General features: G+C 41.3%; 2 protein-coding genes across 4 annotated transcripts; one reads left to right on the top strand and one right to left on the bottom strand.

Annotated features, from left to right (window-relative positions):
- Positions 1 to 219: 219 nt before the first annotated feature.
- On the top strand, positions 220 to 7,934 carry LOC146495040 (solute carrier family 35 member E2A). Of its 3 annotated transcripts, none has more exons than XM_085144570.1 (9): positions 220 to 326; positions 1,139 to 1,603; positions 3,247 to 3,382; positions 3,559 to 3,686; positions 3,869 to 3,989; positions 4,069 to 4,122; positions 4,416 to 4,488; positions 4,592 to 4,737; positions 5,765 to 7,934. In XM_085144570.1, exons 2-9 carry the CDS (start codon positions 1,336 to 1,338, stop codon positions 5,991 to 5,993), a joined length of 1,155 nt encoding a protein of 384 aa, XP_085000696.1. In that variant the 5' UTR covers positions 220 to 326; positions 1,139 to 1,335; the 3' UTR covers positions 5,994 to 7,934. The 3 variants fall into 3 exon arrangements, with proteins under 3 accessions (XP_085000696.1, XP_085000695.1, XP_085000697.1); XM_085144569.1 differs by lacking the exon at positions 220 to 326 and adding an exon at positions 333 to 562; XM_085144571.1 differs by lacking the exon at positions 220 to 326 and adding an exon at positions 333 to 836.
- Positions 4,591 to 13,973, bottom strand: slc25a45 (solute carrier family 25 member 45). The gene is made up of 7 exons (XM_085144576.1): positions 13,216 to 13,973; positions 12,598 to 12,653; positions 12,455 to 12,498; positions 12,288 to 12,359; positions 11,998 to 12,177; positions 9,911 to 10,145; positions 4,591 to 9,443 (listed from the first exon to the last, which is right to left on the bottom strand). Exons 2-7 carry the CDS (start codon positions 12,632 to 12,634, stop codon positions 9,148 to 9,150), a joined length of 864 nt encoding a protein of 287 aa, XP_085000702.1. The 5' UTR covers positions 12,635 to 12,653; positions 13,216 to 13,973; the 3' UTR covers positions 4,591 to 9,147.
- Positions 13,974 to 14,509: the final 536 nt, after the last annotated feature.

Here is a 14,509-nt window from a genome sequence, read left to right as displayed (position 1 = left end):
GTCAAGTTTGACGTGAGCCCCACCGGAAACACGCCAATGGCAGTATGAAATTAAAAGCACGATTTAATTAATTAATTAATTTTTCTCCAGAAAAACCCAGGATTTCATAAAGACTATAAATAGGTTTGAAAAAGACGTTTAGAGAGATATTTATAATGAGACAAACTTGAACTCATGACCCTCTGAAAGACCGCTGCGTTCGCCGCTGCAGATTTTATATTGAAACTTCCGATCTGTGGCTATTTCGATGTAACTTGACGCATGCGCATTGTTCGCAACCATGTTTCGAAGCCAGGTGCACAGCTGTACGTAACCTAGAAACAAAGGTAAATTCTCTGTAACAGCGGGAAGGGTGTTGCGATGTGGGTGTTGTCCGGTGTGGATGAGTGCGCGGTGTCCTCTGTGGGTGACGCCGCCTTGTTATATTCAGTGCAGCAGCAACAACCAGCAACGGCTGCTAGCTAACCTCAACTTCCTCCTGTGATAAGTCCGTTGCCTCGCTGAACCGCTGTCTTCTCAGTATTTGTCTGTACAAGCCTAGGCAGTCAGGTTACAGAGAGAGGTAAGAGCTGGGTCTTCCTCGTGACGTGATATTTTTGAGTAGTTTTATCTCGTCACTGCGAGTTTCTGCGGGAAGAAGCTAGTAGCCCCCCCCCAACCTTGTACGTGTCAACCTTGTTTGTGTGTCGTTGGCGGTCCTTGAAGCCTCGCTGTAACTCAGTGTTATCATCGGTTTAAGTGAACTTTGATCTGGTTTCATTCACCGTCTGTCCTCAGTCCTAGTCCTAGCCACATGTACAGCTGCTCCTTTCAATTGCAGGACTTTAGCGCTGAAGGTTAGTCGTGCAAAAATTAATAACATAACAAGCTGATTATGTTCATGTTTTCGCCAACGGAGGATACAGTAGATACGCGTTATATGCAGTGAATGGGCTTTATGTAACATGACACAGCTTACCGTGTTGAACAGTTTATGAAGTAATTTCACTGTGCACTTGTGTTTCTATGTAAACTATTGGAGCAGTGTGGGATAAATGTGCTTTGTTTGGTTTTTAAAGTAGGGCACAGCATTACAGAGCAGGGTGATTTATTTAAAGATGTTTTCCCTTCCCTGTGAGCTTTCCTTTTTGTCCCCCAGTATCTGCAGCAGAGGACTAGTAAGGAAACACCAAAACAGGAAGTGATTTCCAATAGTCACAGCAAGACTGAGAGGTAGTTTGCTGGACCTTTCAGAGGATGGACTAAGAACCAAAAAACAAACAAGCAAACAAACCCTAAAAAACTGAGCCACATTAAGAGTCCCCCTTTTGGGGGGGCCCTCTGGCAGCAGGAATAATGCCGGGCAGCAAGCAGCCACTCTGGTGCCTCTTGTCGCCGTTACGTAGCCGCCAGGAGCGAGTGGTGCTGACTCGCAGTGAGAGCCTCCCGGGGGAGCAGGTGCTGAAGATCACGGTAACGGAGACTACGGTGATCGAGGCAGAGTCCGGGGTGTCCAACTGGCGCTCCATGACCTATCTGGGTCTCTGGTACTTCTTCAGCTTCTGCACCTTGTTTCTGAACAAATATATACTGTCGCTGCTGGAAGGAGAGCCCAGCATGCTCGGTAAGAAGTAGTAAAATCATTCTGCTGCTTGTAACACTGATTAACTGCAATAATCACAAGATAAGAAACATGCAACTCAGTCATGAATCTTAAGATTAATGAAAAGCCATTGTGATTCAGATTGATGAAGGGCAACTTTCACATAAAACTCAAGAATGGCTTGCTGAGACAATACTTATTGTTTTAGATTGTAAAACTACTAGTGCAGCTGTGGGTAGGTGGTTTGGTGCTTTCAAGGAGATTTTAATTTACCAGTGATGAGGACCTGTGTGCAGTGGCGGTCCTAGCCTGTTTGGCGCCCTGGGCGAGCACTCCCTCTGGCGTCCCCCTCACCCCTACCCCACCCCTGGCTTTGAACTTTTCTTGTCCATCTTGGTTTTAATTTTGCACTCCAGTATGAACACCCATCCCCCAACCCGAGGATCACCACAACATAACCTAATAACCTAACCTACACCTTAGTTCACAGATTCGATTTGTCTAGGGTTTATTTCTGGGATTTCACACAACCCAGGATTCAAATCATGAATACATGATGGACTTGGATTTACAACATTATGAATGAAATGTGCTCTATTTGGAAGCAGCCGGGCCCCTCCCCTTTTGACGGGTTGTGTGTGAGACTTTAAATCATCAAACTCTAAATTATAAATGTTAAATTGTTATTGATCCCTTTACTCCGAGTCCTAAAGTGTATATTTATTTTCTTACTCTTCTTATATTTATTGTTTGTTTACTTGCACTGCTGTAACTGGAGCCTCGTCGTATCGTCTCTCTATTTACTGTACTGTCTGTAGCGGAGATGACAATAAAGTTTACTTTGATTTCAGCAGCGAGCCGGCGCACCGAGGGCTCTCGCGCTCACTTTTCGCGTATAGAATTTCGAAAAAACATCGGTGCAAATTATAAGTCTGTATCATGATGTCTGGTGTTTTCGTGTTTGTTGGTTTGTTTTTATTTTGTTTTATTTTGCGAGTTGGTTATTAGATGCTGCTCCACCCAGTCAGAGAATCCCCCGCCGCCCCGCCCTCTCCTCCCTGTGCCGCAAGCAGCAGGCGCACCTCGCAAATGGAGGGCGCCCTTACTCCCAGCAAATGGGCGGTAGAAAACCGATCGGTGCCTATGCCATTCCCAATATGCGCTGGCATGATGTCGGGGCAGCATGAGTACGAGCAATTTTTTTAATTTTTTAATTTATTTATTTTTTGCCAATGCCCGTGATGCCGCCCCGGGCAACCGCCCGTATCAAAAACCGCTCCTGCCTGTGTGTGCCAACTGTATGTTCATGTGCATACCATTTTTGTTTGTTCAACTATGAACCGCACCTGAGCTGTTATACAGGTCGATACAACACGCCAAAACAACGTGCAGAACAGCACAGCCAAGTGAAAGGTAGTGTGACAAGATGACAGAAGTGAAATTGCAGTGACACAAATGATCCGGTGATCTGAAGTTCAGTTTAAATAGACAACTGTTTATCCCACATCAGTCTGATGTCAGCATTTTTGGCATGAATGTCTGATCATAGTCAGACAGGAAACATATTCATTACAGCAGTATTTTGAAGTGTTTTCTCCCACATGAAAATTAATGTCTGCCTTCGGTTTTTTTTGTGTGTTTTTTAACTGCCATTTTCTTGCTAGGTGCTGTTCAAATGCTCTCCACCACTGTCATAGGCTGCTTAAAGATGTTTGTCCCCTGCTGTCTGTACCAGCACAAGTCCAGAAACGAGTACCCCTCCAACTTCATCATGATTATGCTGTTTGTCGGACTTATGAGGTGAGTTTGTTTGCTATCCTGTAAATATGCAGATTAACAGATTGAATGCATGCATTTGAAAGGAAAACAGACCTCACTGAGAATTTTGTGTTTTTTATAATTGCAGCTTGATAAGAAATTACTCTTGACTGTTGTTGCAAGTTCAGCACAGACGCCATCATTGTCTCCACTTGCAGGTTCACCACGGTGGTTCTGGGCTTGGTGAGCCTGAAGAATGTTGCCGTGTCATTCGCTGAAACAGTGAAGAGCTCGGCGCCCATTTTCACAGTCATCATGTCAAGACTGATCCTCGGGGAGTACACGGGTAAAGTTCACGTTGCTGTGCTGGCTTCAGGGCGTGTCTTTCATGTGCGAAGGAACGGTGAACGCCTTATTGGTGTTGGCGTGCCTGGGTGTAGTCAGACCAGTTAGGCAGCTGCAGCTCTGGTCGCTGGTTTAGTTTAGATAAACACAGTGATTCATTTCACCTATCCCTTTTGTGTGCAGGGCTGTGGGTGAATCTGTCCCTGTTCCCAGTCATGGCCGGCCTGGGCCTCTGCACAGCCACCGAGATCAGCTTCAACATGCTCGGCTTCTCCGCTGCTCTCTCCACCAACATCATGGACTGGTACTGCAGCACACAGCACAGCTTTTCCACCAGCGGTGTATTCCCTACTTTGCCCTAACTCTTGTCTCTCTGATCTCAGCTTACAGAATGTATTCTCCAAAAAACTGCTAAGTGGAGACACGTACAAATTCAGGTAAAATCATGCTTTAATTTAAACGGGTAGTCTCACTGAGAGCGAAGTCTGTCTTTCAAGAGAGACCCGCGTACAAAAAGCATATATACAAATAGAGACAAACGGCTAGATAATAAAAGGGCACATTGTACATGATCATAACTGAAGAAAAACAAGTGCAAAATGGATAATTAAACCCTTTAAAAGACTTCAGTGAAATCATTTAATGCAGCTTTTTGACTCTAAGCTGTAAAAGGCTGATGGGGTAAACACACAGCTCTTTTTTTTTTTTTAACTTGGTTGTTTTATTTCAGCCCTCCCGAGCTGCAGTTCTACACCAGTGCGGCAGCAGTCATCATGCTCATACCTGCCTGGCTGTTCCTTTTGGTGAGGCAAAACAGAAGTTCTTAATTTCCAGACTTGTTAGGCACTACAATACTTAAGGAAACAAGCGGGTAACTTTCTTGATGGTTCTCTGTTTAATTTCCAGGACATCCCAACGGTTGGGAAGAGCGGACAGAGCTTGATCTTTAGTCAGGACATCATCCTGTTGCTGCTTTTCGATGGTTGCCTGTTCCACCTGCAGAGCGTCACTGCCTATGCGCTCATGGGAAGGATTTCTCCTGTTACTTTCAGGTAGGAAACAAATCAGAAGCACTTTATCCTGCATGCCATGAGTTTCTTGGAGGCCATAGTTCCTGCTACAGTTAATTCATTGATGTATTTGAACCGCCCACGCTTAGCGTAGTAGATAACCACTTGTTGCGTCTGCAGATTTTCAAGTCACACCAGTATCATCTTATCTTATCATCTCACCGGCACTGACTAAAGTATGTTCTCTGCTATAATAACTTCTGCTGACTTTGACTGCACACTGTACAGCATCGATTTGCACCTCAGTGCTGTCTGTTTACAATAGACAAACCAATACATTAGTGAGTGTATCTGAATCCACAAAGTCCAGCGTGTTTGGCTCCCTATCCCACCTGACAGATGGGATGTGTGCCGCAGATTCCAAAATAGCTTCAGTGAAACCACAAAATGCTTAAACTTTACCGTGCTCTGCACAAGAACACGAGAGACAACAGCAGAGATGCTGAGGCGGAGCGTGCCTAGCATGGGAATGCTCTTAAGGAGCTCGTGCACACAACGCTTCCCAATTTAGACCTTTTAGATTCTGTAGCTGGAAGTTATTAAAGTGGGCCTACTATACCCATTTCCAGCTCCATATATTTTTTCTTGGGCTTGAGTTGATTAATTTGGATATGCTTCACTGTTTACAGCGGGCCTTTGTGCAGGTATTTTAGTTCCATCTCTCTAAGGCGTCAACTGATTTAGCCCTTTTCTTTTGATTGGTTGTGCCCCACTAACGGCAGCTTGGTGAGGCTTGGAGAACATGTTAGGGATCGCTCCTTTCTTTGACATCAAGAGCCGAAAGAAGAAAAAAAAATGAGAGAAGCAGCTTTTAAAGCAATCTGACATGTCATGAGGATAACTTATATGTACGCTGAAATTAAGATTGGAGACTGTTTAATCTGAGAATTCACCATTCTAACATTTATATGCAGATCCTAAGGATGAACATATAAAAGTCATATTAAGAAGTTTAAACTGGATGAATTTGTTGTTAACCCCAGTAATAATCATCCTCATTCTTCCTCAGTGTTGCCAGTACTGTTAAGCACGCCCTGTCTGTGTGGCTGAGCATCATTGTGTTCAGCAACCAGGTAACCATCCTCAGCGCCACGGGGACCGTCCTCGTGTTCATCGGGGTCTTCTTGTACAACAAAGCCAGGCAGTTCCAAAGAGCAACCTTACAGGCCATGGCTGCTGAGCAGAACCACAAACCCCTTCTCCACGACCAGGACTTCAAAGCCTCTCAGTCTCACTGAGTAGCCCGCTCTTAAAGCTGCAGTGCTGCCTGAAATGAACTGGAAGCATCAACAGTTCACTCCATTTCAAGAGCTTCTGTCTTTCAGGGTTCCTTCAGTGTCACTGTTAAAGTAAACCATTTGATGGCTTGATGAGCTGTGGGTGTGTGACCGAGCTGTCAGCCATCAGTCATCCTGTGGAACATTCTCACCAGTATTTCTTTGTACCTGACCGGATGACCACTTTAAGCCTTTTTGATCCTTTCTTTGTCTTTTATTGGTCAGTAAAAGGAAGCTCAGGGTGTTTTTCCTACATTTGCATTCCATTACAGGCTAGTTTATCTCTCATCTGTGGTATAGCAGCTACTAAATGCATGGGAACTGCAAAGCTCGGATGCTGTAAGATTTAAAATTTTGTAGTGATGTTAATCTTCATTGTATAATCCAGTGTAAAATGTATCTTAATAGCGTCTGAGTGTAGGATGTATGAAGGGCTCCAGTGCCCAAGGTGAGAGGCCTTTTTTGAGGCTTGTCCAGCCAAAGCTTAAGACTGCTTTACACATTAGTAATCCATGTGTAAAACACTTGGATGCCACATTATTGCATTCTGAGAATGCTCATCCTCTATAACGTTATAGCTTTTTTCACTTTTCTCACTTTTTTTTTGTGTGTACACATAAAGCTGACATGACCACTGATCCACGCTGGGATGGCAGCCCTGTTAATCTAATCAGGAAAAGAGGACTGAAAGAAGGAATAAATGGACAAGCGGCTGTTTTTATACATTTATAATCTTTTTTAAAAACAGTTTATTACAACTTGGGTTTTATTTCTGTAGTTCTTGCCAGTGGCCATGAAGCTTTGTGTCCAGCAGAGCGCCAGCGGTATTTTCATTTATTTTTTTTAAATAAATTGTAAAATCAGCACTTGAGGCGTTACTGTGAGTGTAACTATGTTCCTCGATGACTTGGTTAACAGATGTTTATGCATCTTCTTGTTATTTTTGGTGATTTGTTAAACAGAAATGAATTTTAAACTGAAATAAATGAAACACTACTTAATAAAAGAACCACAGCTGCGGTAGTTTTCCAGAACCTCTTTAGTGGGCACCATATTTTGTGTGTGTCTGCTAATCATCTGCCGTAAACATGGCAAACTTCCTGGTTCAGCTCTGCTTGCTGCAGTTGTAAACACTCGGTTCTCTTATGTGGTGACAGAAACTTGTAAATGCTCACTTTTGATTGTTCCTCAAACTAAAGGAATTATTTACCATATGTGGAAAACAGCTGATGCTTTCCAGGCGTTCTGTTTTTCTTTGTGGATCTTTTCCTGTAGAACTTACTCCACATTTTGCATTTAAAAAAAACACAAACGATAAAAATAAAACCCAAGTTGCAGTAAAAACAAAAGTCATCCTGTGCTTGTCACTGAAAATTTACACAATCTCAGTTCCTTCTGTCCTCGCTGCGTCTAATTTCAGCATCTGACCTGAAAGTGGAAGTTCCTCCACCCGTATGTGGAAAGTCGTTCTGACCGTACCCAGGACATGTCTGTCTTATTCATTTCCAGTTTGACCGTTTTTGCTGTGCCTCGAGAAGCAGCTTTTCTTCTTCTCTTACATGTTTGTGGCCACAGTTTAACCACAAGAGCTAACTGACTTGAACTTTTTGTCTTTACATTGAAAACATTTTTTTTTCTCCCGTGTGGGCTCTGATTGAACATTCAGACATTAAGAATTGATCTTTTTGTACTAACCTTCCACTTTGAGTCTTTGAAATGCTACTTCAGGAGGCAATTTTCAACATGCAGATGCTTTTTTTTCAGTCTGTTGACCAGGTTCAAAGTGTTGAGGTAATGATGAGCTGTGTTTGGAACTGTGTAAATCAAAGGTGTAAATTTTTTTCCAGAGGATGTAAAAATGTTTGATGGACACTGTGCAGAAGATTAAAGTATTTTCTTTCACTATGCCGCGTGTTTAATAGTATCATGTGCTGTTAATTTACACACAGTGTACACGTATCCTGATTATGGTAATGCACTCACCAGCCACTTTATTAGGAATGCCCAACTACTTTGAGTGGATAGGCAGGCTGCAGTAACTCTAATAATTTAAAACCAATGTATGCAGAAGAGCATCTTTGAATGCACAACAGGTCTAACGTTGAAGTAGATGGGCTACAGAAGCAGAAGACCATAGTTGGGGCCACTCCTGGCTACAATTTGCACTTGCTCACCAAATCTGGACGTTAGAAAACTGCAACATTCGGATGACAGATCCAGAATTAGGCATGAACACAGAAACTTGAGTATTGCTGACCATGTCCATCCCTTTATGACCGCAGCGTACCCTTCTTTTGATGGTTGCTTCCAGCAGGATAAAGCAATATTACAGTCTCAAACTGGTTTCTTAAACACGATGATGAGTTCACTGCACTTAAATGGTCTCCATAGTTACCAGATCTCAATCCAACAGAGCACCTTTGAGATGTGGGGAAACGGGAGATTGAAATCAGGGATGTGCAGGTGTGTGATGCTATCGCATCAATCTGGAGCAAAATCCTTTAGAGTTTCCAGCACGTTGCCCAATCGATATGTTTCCGGTATGTAAAGTGTACATGTCGTATATTCACTTTTTGCACGTGTGCACAAGATTTCTTCTTGAAAGAGTTATTTTAACACTGAGAAATATGTTGACAGAGCACTAAAGCATCGTCTCCTAAAGTAATAATGAAATCTTTCCTCGCCAATATTTACTTTTCTTGCCATTGCCTTTTCTGCTCTCGGGCCAATCCTTGAAGCACATATGGTAAACGGCACTGTACTTGTGAACTCAACGTTTTTATACAACATCTGTCACTCATTCAAAAAACAAACTCAAAAGGTCTTTTTTTATGGAGTCATTTCAAGTCATCACTTTTATTGTGATATGCTGTCAATGCAGAAATGTTGACTTTAGCAGTTTTGATCTAAAGTGTGTATACTCGTGTAGCAGGAGGCTCACTGGCAGCAGCTAATCTTTCCTAACCAGTAGGTTGAATTTAAAGTGTTCCCAGGTTTCTGATGCTTTGACTTCTTCTACAGGCAGTTTAAAAACAGCATTTAGTAACTGAGAACATTCTTTATACTGAAATAGTCTCAAAGATATTTTATCCTTGAAGTCAGTGTCTCCATCCCTTTACTGTGAAGAGTGACTGGCTGGTGGTGGATAGAAAATCTTCATCAGGCTCTCGTAGCTGAGGAATGTGACAGCGTTGACCGGAAATGCTCTCAGGCTGTTCAGCAGGAGGCCTTTGAAAAACACCCTCACTCCTTCTTCCCTCACGCTCACTCTCATGCAGTGCAGGACGCCGCTGTACTCCCGCCCGCCGGCCCCCGACATCTGGAGCCGAGCTTTCACGACGTCCATGGGCGTGGCGAAGGACCAGGTCACCACACCTGCGAATCCACCTGCCATCAATATCGCAAAGGTGCCTGAGGACAGAGAGGCAGAACTAAGACAATACTGAGGAGTTTTCTAAACAAATTGTTTTCATTAAACTATTTGCCAAAAAATGTGCCAACGCTTTTCAAAGCAGACTCTCTCGTAGAGCCAAATATGAGGTTGATATAGTAAAATATCCATGTGGGTATTAATGTGTGCAGGGAAAATTTTTATGAGACCTAAAAATCAGCATCTCTGAACATAAAAGTAACTCAAGAAATAAAGATGAATTATCATGAGTAATTAGATATTTACATTCAGCTTCATCGTGTGTGTTCACCTCATTACTGGATTCATGCGCTACAAACTGAAAGCCTTAAAGATTTAAATAACTAATTCCAGTTGAGCAGCTTTTGTGAGATGAAGTCCTTTTAAAATCTGTCAGAATACAAGAAACTATCCCACTATGATATCCAGTATTATGTTATGATTGTGACTTTGTAAGTTACTCTCTGACCTGGCTCTTTGCCATCTTGAGTGAGAGCCTTACGAGTGACCTCGTAAGGTAAGAAGTAGAGCCCATAGCAGGGGACGTCCCTCAGAGTGAGGGCCAGGCCTCCTCTGTACAGACCCCTGAGCCCCTCCTCCCTCACGATGACAGCGACGCAGTGCATGGGTCCGCGATATCGTGTTGACGTCGATTGACCCTGAAGACGCACCTTGACCAGGTCAATGGGTGCACAAACCGACACCTGAAAACAGATTTATGGGCTCAAAATGTGGTCATAAATATTTTGTACTTGTAAATCAGGATTTGTATGTGTAAAAAGAATTTGTGTATGTGTAAAAAAGATTTGTATGTGTAAAAAGAATTTGTGTGTGTGTAAAAAAGATTTGTATGTGTAAAAAGAATTTGTGTGTGCGTAAAAAAGATTTGTATGTGTAAAAAGAATTTGTGTGTGCGTAAAAAAGATTTGTATGTGTAAAAAGAATTTGTGTGTGTGTAAAAAAGATTTGTATGTGTAAAAAGAATTTGTGTGTGCGTAAAAAAGATTTGTATGTGTAAAAAGAATTTGTGTGTGCGTAAAAAAGATTTGTATGTGTAAAAAGAATTTGTGTGTGCGTAAAAAAGATTTGTATGTGTAAAAAAGATTTGTGTGTGGACTTAGCCAAAAAAAAACCCTGCAAGTTACAAGTACGAATTTTGACCCTATTTTTCTTCCTTTCATCTGATTGGTCCTGATTGCCTCAAAGATTCAGTCCACCAAAAACAAACAAACAAAAACAATTTCTTAATGGTTTTTAATGTTTTTATATCCCTGGAAATAAAATAGGCCAGTGTGGCTGGTGCAACATAAAATACACAACTACTGCTGAAAGTCTGTATTAAAGTAGAAGTACTGTTAACAGATCCATATTACTTGCATCAGGTTTTTTTTAGAGGAGAAGATTAAAGTAGCGTAAAGCCCAGTCATGGTCTGCAGAGTAAATAAATCTCAGTTATGAAACATGAGCTGGTTTTTAATTTCTCTAAATCTCTTTTCTGATTCTGAGCTGCAGTCAGTGAACACTCGGAGGCCCCCTTGTGGTCAGATGTAACATTGCATGAACAAAACTTGAATTTCTGTGAAAGCAGTGATAATCCTGCTGTTTCAGCATTTACTTTGGCAAGAGCACCAGCTTTAATGCAGTTTTTTGTCTATTTGTTTGTTTTTTCTTTTGTTCTCTGCAGAATTACACCACCTAACACTGCTGTTTTCCGCTCTGTTGAATTTCTGTTGAATAAATGATGACACAGTGTAATATGTCATGTGTTTTTGTTCTGAAGTGCTATTTAACTCATTTTAAGACTTGCTAATGAAAATATTTTTTTAAATGACCTGATATGTCAAAAATTGTATTTCCACAATATTTCCTAAAAATGTACTTTTATTAGTTTATTACTACTTCCCTTCTTCAGATGCATCGCTGACTGTTTTTGTTCTAACCTACATGCACGGTTTTATGACTATATGCCGCAACTTTAAATGGTTACATTCCAGTTGATTTCAGTCCCTCTGAATTTGTGCACGGTACTGTAGAGGATGCCACCACTGCAACAAGTCTGTTCCACAATCAGCTGTAAGTGTTATTAATCCAGAGTGGAAGCATTTAGGAAAAAGTGTGTAGAAGTTGCCACACTCTGACTCAATAACAGCAGCGCTCCAAACCTCACTGGCTTTAACATCAGCACAAAAAACTGTGTATGGAAGCTTCGTGGCCTTGGTTTCTGTGGCTCAACAGCTGCTATAGGTGTAACGTCAAGGTGATCCAGTACTTTGAACAGATAGGATATCTTACATAACTGCAGTGCTATCACACTGCCAAAGTCTGTCCTAATGCAGTCACACTGATGCAGTGATGGCTGATAAAGTACTTCAAACGGACTTGGTCGAGATTCTTCTGTAGGTATGTTTGTATCTCGTGGCTTGCAGCTAGAATGTTGGTGTGAGCAGTGATTTTTGCAACGTGTGTGGTCTCCCGCAGCTCTAACAGATGAAGCTTTGTGCATACACAGTTGCATGGCAGTGACATGTGCAACCACAGAACATCAGGTGATCTTACCTGCACCAGGCCTGAGAAGCAGCCAGCAGTGAAGACCTGTGCAGCAGAGGCCGGTTTGCCTCGACTGCACTGAGACTTAATGAGGTAACCTAAAGCATTACTGTAACAGCCAAAGACAATGGAGTTGGAGATGCCAGTGGTCAGCACAGGAAATGCCATGCCCTTAAAGAATCCATGGAGCTGATGTGATTAAAGCATAAAGGATCAGTGCTGTCTTATCCCAGTGGAGCATTACACTACTTCACGTCAGTATTTCTTGCAAAACAATGTAGGAAAAATGTGGTACCCACCCCTTCATGAGAGTATGTTTTAATCACACAGTGAAATATCCCTTTATACACAGACTGGGCTTGGAGACGTACCTACAAATGTAAGAACAGATGTAAAATAAAAAATAAAAAATAAGAAACAATTTGTGCATTAAGTCATATTTATTGGTTTCAAAGTGTCATGCAACCTTCACAGTGTCTAATGGATGTCCTACTGCAAGTCCCAGTGCACCTACAACAACCAACAACAACATTTTATTTCTCCACAATCAGACAATTACTGCTCTGTGTTTCATTTTCTGTTGTTCTCTTAAAAACAGGATTTTCCTACCTGAAATGCTCCCAGCTACAAATTCCAAGAGAGGCATGACTTTTACAGTTTCAAATCTGCAAGAAAACCACAGTGTTTCAAAACTCATAAAGATAAAACCTAAAGATGCAGCTTTACAGCTGTCATAACTGAAACCGATTGGTCTGGCAGTCAAGGGGGTTAATGTGTGACTTGTTTTAGAAATAGTACTCTATGGGGGTTGTATCAAAATCAAAGTCCAAAGTGAAAATCCCACAACAATTTTTTTTCATGGCTCAGAAAAAGGAATTTTCAGGAGTGATTGAGAGCACAAACATATGGATTCTGGCCTGAGTTAAGGCAGTATGGCATTTCACACACATTCCTCACAATCTATCGGTATTTCCGATCATCTGATAAATAAAAACTTTTATTATGCTTCAGTGAATGAACATAAAAGATGATTTTGAGGGTTGCCAAAACAATAAATGGTAACCAAACCTTATAATTTAGCCAGGTTTAATCTTTGTGGATTGGTTAAAATACAATAGCGTGTTCAGGAGGACAGTTCGCTTTCCAGTTCTTTTTTCTTCTTCTTCTGCATGGTGTTTTTTAATATCCAGTTCTAGAAAAAAAATAAAATAACAGCACGTTGCCTACCTTTAGAGCTGTAACATCCTACGAATAAATTTGGTCACAACTCATGTCATTCTTCGCTCTGCGGTCAGAGAATCTCAAGTCTCATAAAAGCCCACTTGTGTCACATAAGAATTTGGCCGCTTCCCAAGATCGCTTTAAATGTGCAACAGAGAGTGAAGAGGACTGCCCCTCTGTTGGTCTTCCTTGGTCTCTTGTGCTCTGAGGGCCTCTGGATGTCTGGAGTTTTGATCTCCTCCATACCTGCTTCATGCCCTGGTGGACGGGGCTGTAGCTCCCCACACCCTCTAGCAGATCATTACATGAAGGAACCTTTTAATACAAGCGCGTTCATGCTCACAGGTGTACACACGGGTGCTCACACACACAAACTACACCCTTTTTGGCTCCTACCTTAAAGCACACTGTGCGCTGTCGATCTTACGTGCTGCACAATAATGGTTAACACTTAGTATTTACTGTTATATTCCCATAGATCATCATTATGTTGTTTATCCCTTGTTAAATGCTTGTTTTCTTTTTTCTTTCTCAACAGCTGATCCAGGTGATTGATATATGTATTTTTGTCTGCTTATTTTGTTGTTTTTTGTTTTTTGCCCTTTATCCCCGTCCCTGTTCTCCGCTGTTTTTTCCCCTCTTTCTTTCTCCCTTTTCTTTTCCTCATTCAAGTCTGTCCCGTATCTAGCAAGTGAAAATAAAAAATAAAATAAACAATAAAAGGTGAATACAATGGACCATTACGGCAAGGTTGGGATGGTCCATTTAGTAAAGTAAATCCGTTGGACATCTTTCTTTGCCTTTAGACAATAATTTTGATGGCTTGAGAGCCAAACGGGACAGGCAAAAAAAAAAAAAAAAAAAAAAAAAAAAAAGAGAGTGAAGAGGACTTTTGATGTAAGTTAGCATTTGAATTCCAACAACCAAAAATGTAAAAAGAGAAAGAATAAGAATAATAATGTGATTGTCTAAATAACCAGGAATAACATTAGTCACCCTTAGTTAGGCTGCTTATGATTTACTGTTTTAATTCAATATGTTTCATGCGTAATTGGTATGTTTTCATATTTATGAGCAGTGGGACACCTCGGGATGGCATAACCTTGCCGAGGAGACAGAATACCTGCATTCGGCAAGGCTGATAATTAAGGATATTTTCATTCATGAAGATGTCATAGCAAGTATAAAACCATAACTAAAAAATTAAAACCAACTTTTAAAAAATCTGATAATTATCTAATAATTGGTAATTATCAAAAAAAATTGTGAACTCAATTAATTAGTGGAATAAAGCCTATTA

Source organism: Neolamprologus multifasciatus, chromosome 20 (assembly GCF_963576455.1).
Source record: "Neolamprologus multifasciatus chromosome 20, fNeoMul1.2, whole genome shotgun sequence".
Taxonomy (NCBI): Eukaryota; Metazoa; Chordata; class Actinopteri; order Cichliformes; family Cichlidae; genus Neolamprologus; species Neolamprologus multifasciatus.
Note: the sequence above shows the minus strand (reverse complement) of the source record. Positions and strands in the feature narration are given on the sequence as shown.